This window comes from Anarrhichthys ocellatus, unplaced genomic scaffold, assembly GCF_004355925.1.
Source record: "Anarrhichthys ocellatus isolate YVR2014 unplaced genomic scaffold, GSC_Weel_1.0 scaffold3, whole genome shotgun sequence".
Lineage (NCBI taxonomy): Eukaryota > Metazoa > Chordata > Actinopteri > Perciformes > Anarhichadidae > Anarrhichthys > Anarrhichthys ocellatus.
Window position 1 is genome coordinate 16,077,970 of NW_022280033.1, and position 7,271 is coordinate 16,085,240.

Genomic DNA, 7,271 nt, shown 5'->3' on the forward strand with positions numbered 1-7,271 from the left:
ACATTTAGCCTTTTTATGGAGCGGCGATGAGTAAAAATTAAGATGAGGAAGAGGAAATTAATCTCCAGCCCAGGCAGGCATTGAGAGATCCTGGAGGATAGCGGCTGAATCAATCACGATGTTTGTGAGCCTGTTTTCAAAAGGAGCCAGTGATGAGATTCAGACCACAGGCTGGAAAATCTGAGAAGGAGGAGGAGGAGGAGGGCGCTTATAGCAAATAGAGTTGTGATTGCCATGAGGAGGTTTACGCCATTTTATTGTTTTTAAATACAACAGCAAACGTGCAAACTTGGGTGCGATGCCAAGTTTAAAGAAACAATTCGACATTTTGAGTAATGAAGTTTTGAAATGTAAAACAAGGCATCAAAAGGATAAAAAGTGTTTTGTTGAAAGTAGTGAGGAGTAGAAACGGGCCGCCCTGATTCATTGTTATTAGACAGAAACAAGTGTGTTCTGCAGGTAACAGCATTTCCTTGGAAGAAAAGGGAATGTTTGGAACATGAATTTCAGCATTATAATATGGTAGTTACCATTTTTGACTTCCAAGAATGGTCACGTGATTTTGAAGGTGTTACGCTGATAGCAGCATATAATATTGTGAAAACATCAGCCAGGAATACCTCGTTATTATCGAGTCGTTTTAACCCATTAATGTCACCGCATTACCTTATTGTTACCAAAATATAATGATTTTGCCTTGTTGCCATCTTTAAATGTTTCCCCATTATCATCCTTTGTTTGGGCCCTTTTTACCCTGTTATATACATTTCAGTCTAATATTACCCATTGCTAATACCAAGTAATTACCTGGTTATTTCTTTGGCAATTACACGGCATTACATAATTATTACCCAATTATTAACCACTATTATTACAGCGCTGTAATGTGAAGTGCTACCGAATGGTTTTCTGCTGCTGGGCAGATTTTGTTACCTTCACACCGAGCCAGGTTAGCCGTTTCCCTGATTCCAGTCTTTAAGCAAAGCCTCCCTAACTGTTTTCTGGCAGTAGCGTCATATAAAGCCCGCTGATACTGCTGTTACTATTTAAACATCTTCAAACGTCCTAAACAGGTGAAATAATGATCACTAATCAGTTTGAAAATGCTTAAGTTAACAGTAGCCGAGTCCGATCCGTCCATCACTTAACAAAGTGGTGAACATTGAATGCTGGCCTTCTCAGTCAAGTTTGTCCACCACATTAATTGGTGGTTACTAGACGTCAATCACCATCTGAGCTGTTTGCTGATATCAGGCCAAAAGGAAGAGTGCACGCTCTAGATTTACTGGATTCACTACAGTGCAAACAAAACGATCAATCTTAACAAATCTACAGTGTATGTTGGTATGATTTATAACTCTGAACTGAAGGGGTTGTTTCAAATCTTTTAAACATGAAGTGAATTGTTGTTCAGTAACACATTGCCATAAAGTGTTACAGTAATGTGATCACTATTTTTCAGTAAAGGGTAGTAGCCTATATGGGTTTGCAGTTGGAAATTCAGCTGCTACGTTTCAGTTATCAAACCCAGCGATGCGCCGTTACTTTGACTTTGGGGGTCGACTTGTGTGCGGTCTTACCAGGAGTTTGACGGAGGGTTGATATCAGTTCTGCACTCAGTCCAGGACATGTTAGCGTGACGCAGGGCCTGGAGGTACGGGGTATCAAAAGAGGGGTAAATGGGACTCCTGGTAACTCCAAAGTTATTGTATTTAAATGTGTGTTCTTAGCTGGCTTGCTAACATTGCCCATTAGCCTTGGGAGTCTTCTGGGTTTGTTCAGAGCTGGAAGGTGTGTGAGGCCCGTGGCCTCTAAACAAAGGCAGACTGCTAAAAACAATGTATTGTTTTTAATTACTACATATGGTAACCACAGAATATGTGTAGAGGATTTCCAGTTGTTTTATGCAGCTGTACTGAATAACAAATTTAAAAAAGTAACAAATAATGTTTATTATTTGTATTGTTGAGTAACTAGTTGAGTAATTGAATTACCTTTTCAATGCGTAATGAGTCATTTATTTTTTTGGACTAAAAAAAATGAACCCTGGTGATGACTAATAAAAGATGCTATTGAGCTGCATTGTGAGAAATGTAGGATCTGACACGTTTGGAGTCTGGACCATATCTAGACTAATCTGCTGCTTCAAATCTGACCCGTTTAAAAAAAAATCTTCTCTTGCGACTCCCCAAAACCTGTATTGAAGGACAATACTTAATCATTGAAGTGCCCCTTTAATGACAAGCTGTGTAAGGTAATTGAGATGTGGTTTAGAATTGCGATGCATCGGTGATCACGTGATCTTAAGCCCTCACAAAAATCACCAGCGTGTTCAAGTAGAAATCCTTGTGCAATGTAAATCTAAACAAAATATAGATGAAGAGAAACAGGAAAACCAGCTCATCCCTACTTCCTGTCTAAGTGAGAAGCTGCACAAACCACAGACATGAAGCTATAGCTGGCAGACACTTCATAATAATGTCAATTTGCATGACAGTCACATCTAGAGAAAAACTAACAGCTCAAATTATGTGTGCAGGGTAAACTGCAGACTGTATGTAATATGTACTTTCTGACCAAATTAGCTTGGGTTGATACTAAAATGGGACTCATAATGGATCTGTGATACCTGCCATTGTTTGTTTTTTTATACTGTTAAAAATGTAACATTAGCGCATAAAATCCTTACTTCCCTCAATATTTTCTGTTTGGTCCCTCTCTTTGCCCTTCATGAACCACAAAGTGTGTGGGCTCAAATACACACACACACACACACACACACACACACACACACACACACACACACACACACACACAATGAGCTAGTGAGCGAGTCAGTGAGAGAGCGAATGTTTAAGAGGACAATGCGAGAGCTCACTACCCGGAGTTAGAAAACCACTCATCTAAATCAGGGAAATTATGATAATGTGGCATCTCATTATTCTCCAACTCACTCCGAATCAGTCACTGACATCACATCATTATAGACGTATTCATACAAACAGATTGGATGGCATAAAAAGGGAAGCTGACACCTTCAAAACTTTCTCATCGGCTTTGTCTACTGCCTCCTCGCGTGCTTGCGTGTGACAGGAAGCGCAGGTCTCAGGAAGGGGTTGCAGGGGGTCACGGTGGTCACCATTCGAGACAGGGGCGCCGCATGGCCAAAGGTAGGGCTGTGGAGATATCACCATTTTAAGTCAGTAAATTATCATTTATTCTGGATCACGTAAAAATGAAACACCAAATAACTGAGACTGCTACAGGCTGATACTTAAATAATACCCATAGGCACTTGTGTAATGAGCGAGCTTTGGCAAGCAAAAATCCAGAGGTGGTCTGACCGTTGCTGCAGACAGTTAATCAATCCAAGTGCTTGTCTTTTTTTCTGTTTTGGGGAAAAAATATGGGAGGCCAGCCTAATCAGCAGAGGAAACAGATCTCAGGGGCTGTCGGGCACCAGGAAAATGGATCTAGGTTGTGAAAAACCACGATTACCACGAGCTGCTCTGGATTCAGCCATCTGGAGATGCCTGCTCCAAAAGCCGGTAAAGTTCGCTCAACTGGGGCCCAACTAGGAAACAGGTTTACGCCTCCTTAACAGACAGACAGCACTCCCAGAGCGGAGGGATGTTTGCTCTACACAGTGAGCTGTGCTAAAAGTACTCACATTCTTATTCATTGTACACTGACATTATCACTGTTAAGCTGACACTTTCTTTTTTTTTTTTTACATTTTCTGAAAGGAAATATTTTCCACTGCTCTTGATGCCATTGGATAAAATCGGAATGCTTGCTGTGAAGTCTCCTCTACGCAAGAATGTTATTTTGCCCTCAAATTAACCTTCTTGTCATTTTCAGGCCCAGTTTTCCAAGACTTCCAATTTCCTTCCTGTCTGTCTTCGGGAACGACATCCATTGTTTTTAATCACTGAACATTTTCAATTACTGTATCAACTGACCATTAACTTGTATCTCATTGGCCCACTCATCCAAAAAAAAGGAACACATGTAGCTGATGAAAATGGCAAAAGTGATGTCAGTCAAATACATACAGGCACAAGCTAAACATCTAACAATTCTGAATGAAATGCAAAAAATAAAAAATGGATCATTTATTATATTAACTAAATTAATTGTTTGTTTTGCATGCCCATCTGCAAATAAAACTGTAGGTATTACAAATATTTCTCATTTTAGGCTCAAAAACAAACAGATACCATGTATTTGTCTTCATTTGACTGAATTTGTTTCGTTATATGTGCCTCAGGTGATTCAGAATCAATATTCCTTGGTGAGGATTGTCAAGAAGGTTTTGCTCTTTATAAAACGACTACTTGGCTTAGTCCTTTAGCACTACATACTAATGAAATACTTGCTGAAAAATGTATCAAACACTTTAAATTATTCATTTACTAAGTACAACCCACTGCAGTCTTGGTATTAATGATGCTTAATCTGAGCTGTGTTTCATTCATAAATGAATAGCAGTAAAATATGAGCACATCTGTGTGGTGAAGTCAGACTGTAACCTGAGGCACGGTGTCAGTGGAGTGCATTAGATCGCCCTCCAGTGGATATTTCTGAGCATTCGTGTCCAATGTATTAAAATTAATGTGTATTGAGGATATGAGTCGAGCTGGGAGAAGAATTTTTTGTTTTGTTTTTACAGATTCATCAAATAATTGCGAGCAATGAATAAAGTAGTGTTTGCTTTGAGTCCTTGTCAGGTAATGGTTTATTTTGCTGCCTAAGGGGCCTCTTAAAAGTCACTGTGAAGACTCACCCGGAGGAGCCTACAGGACTGGAGACAGCTGGGACTGAGACTGCAGCATCAGCAGCAGAGTTTGCATAAGCAGCCTTGCCCGTATATCCGGGGATGGTGGTTCGCCTGGCACAAATCACAAGTTTACACATTATTTATCCGAATCTGTTACAGGAGAATGAACATCGCCATGTGAGAGGAATCTCAAAGGTATAAGCGGTTTTAGAATGTGCTTCAGTCATCCAGGGTGTAATAATAAAAAAAAACATGTCAAGCAAAATAAATGGCATGCTGAATTAATGGAGCTCTTGTGGTCCTCAGTGAATGTGAGTGTGTGTGTCTTACCGAGCTGTAGGCACGTATGGGGGCACGATGCTCCTCTTCAGGGTCAGAGGGTGAAAGTCTCCATCCATGTTGTCGATGTTGTGCATGTTCTCAGAGCCGATCGTACCACTGCACACACATAACAAAACACACGCACAACGGTCAGCTCCAGAGACACTGACAATCAATATTGTGAACTGAAATGTGTAAGACATCTGCGGTGACCTCATACTCACGTGTACAGAGGGATTTGACCTGACCTCGGACACCCACTGCAGCTGGAAGGAGGCGAGAGAGAGATGTTGCTTTAAAGCCAGTGATCATCGTTAGTTAATGCTCTTGAGACAGGAGAGACTGGTAGTTGGAAACTTACAATGTTACGGGCTTCCTGGAATCATTCCTCGATCGAAGCTGCTGCCTGTTCCACTCTGCTCCGATCGACTTGGAAAGGACAGTAACAGCAGGTCTTTTAGCAGAATGCATCAGACACCTTCATTAAGACACCGACACAGCCTCACTTCACCGTGTAAACACACACACACACACACACACACACACAGACATATATAGTTTGATAAACGGTGCATGCAGGATTTCATCAGCAGTAAATTATTATTACACGGATTTGAAGACGTTAAAGGATGAGTCTGGTTATGTTATAGACTTTTCTTATTTCTAATAAATAGAAAGACCAAAACCAACAATGTGTCCCTCTGTACTCTGGCACTTCTGGCTTCTTGGCTCTCAGCCCATTGTTCCCACTGAACATGTAAATCTTTAATATATTCAATATAAAGTCACAAATATATTGTTTAATTTGTGATTTCCTAAAATAGCTGGGCGATATGGCTTTTCACCAAACACCACTCAAACATTAGTAAATAAGGCATTTTTGGGGGGACTACTTTCAGCTGCGGATTAATACACATTTTCCCCTTTTTTTGGTGAGTAATGGCAGGAGGATGGTGTGAAGGGGACTCACTCAATATGACATACAGTGCCCATGGTCATTGTAATAAAAGAGCATATCACTCAGCGGCTCTTTGAAGTGTTTTTACAGTTTCTGAACATCTATGAAAGTCTATGGCACAGAGGAATAAGCTACAACAAGGTTGGAGTGCTTTGCTTTGCGAGTACCAAGAAGTTTTCCAGTGGGGTGCTACACAAATTGGGCCAATGCAGTGAAAAAAACAAAAAAACGGCACACATAACACAGAGAGAGGGCTGTGTTGTGTCCCAGTTGAGTGGGCCGACCAGCCCAGTGTGGTTCCTTTGTGGCTGTCAAGAAGAAGTTGAAATCGCATAAAATAACGACATCTAAGTCTATCAAAAATAATTAGTGGATGCATTCAGAGCTGCTGGTGAAAGCAGCCACAGCAGTGCCAATGACAGTGAGAGAGGAGGGCCAGAGCAACAGAGTGGATTCAAGAAAGCGGCTCACTGAGACCAGTAAAAACATGTCAAATTATTGATGGCAATAAGAAAAATGGAAAATATTACGAGACTTGTACTTTATCTGCCTGCTTCAGTTTCTATGCTGCATTTAACATTGTGGGCCAACAGGTTAAAAACTGACCAGAAAATGTGCTGCATTGTTTTAAAGGGCCAGTGTGTTTCATTTCAGGTGATCTATTGGCAGAAATGGAATATAATATTCATGTCTATGTTTAGTGAATAATGAAACTAAGAGTTGTTATTTTTTTGTTAGCATTGAGTGCCATACATATCTACAAAGTGAGCGGGTCTTCTTCGCGGAGTCCGCTATATTTCTACAGTAACCCAGAAGGGACAAACCAAACACTGGTTTTGCATCCGACTGCTCACGTTACCGCAGTATTGGAAAGGGAGACGTGAACGCAGAGGAATTCAGTTGGTTGCAGTCTGCAATCACACCGCTAGATGCCACCAAATCCTACATACTGTCCCTTTAAAGGTGGAGTCAGTGATTCTGGAGCAAGATTGTTGATATCTAAACTCAACACCCAAACAAATAAAACAAAAATGTACCGTCCCTCTCGCTCCCACTGCCTTTATCTTTTCAACATTCATGGCCTTCCCTATTGCTGATTGGTTGGAATAGCGTTGTGTTGCTCGGTGTGATTCTCATTTGCAGAGCCAGGGCTGTGTGAACGAACACACACACACACACACACACACACACACACACACACACACACACACA

At 40.9% G+C, this 7,271-nt stretch overlaps 1 protein-coding gene across 1 annotated transcript in view; it reads right to left on the reverse strand.

The window, feature by feature from the left end:
* Positions 1–3,061: 3,061 nt before the first annotated feature.
* spmip7 (sperm microtubule inner protein 7) overlaps positions 3,062–7,271 on the reverse strand; it is a 9,206-nt gene continuing 4,996 nt past the window's right edge. The window contains exons 5-9 of the mRNA XM_031874643.1: positions 5,463–5,530; positions 5,326–5,367; positions 5,111–5,218; positions 4,787–4,891; positions 3,062–3,176 (exon numbers count right to left, since the gene is read on the reverse strand). Coding sequence (XP_031730503.1) covers positions 3,062–3,176; positions 4,787–4,891; positions 5,111–5,218; positions 5,326–5,367; positions 5,463–5,530 — 438 coding nt within the window. The remainder of the gene's footprint in view (positions 3,177–4,786; positions 4,892–5,110; positions 5,219–5,325; positions 5,368–5,462; positions 5,531–7,271) is intronic.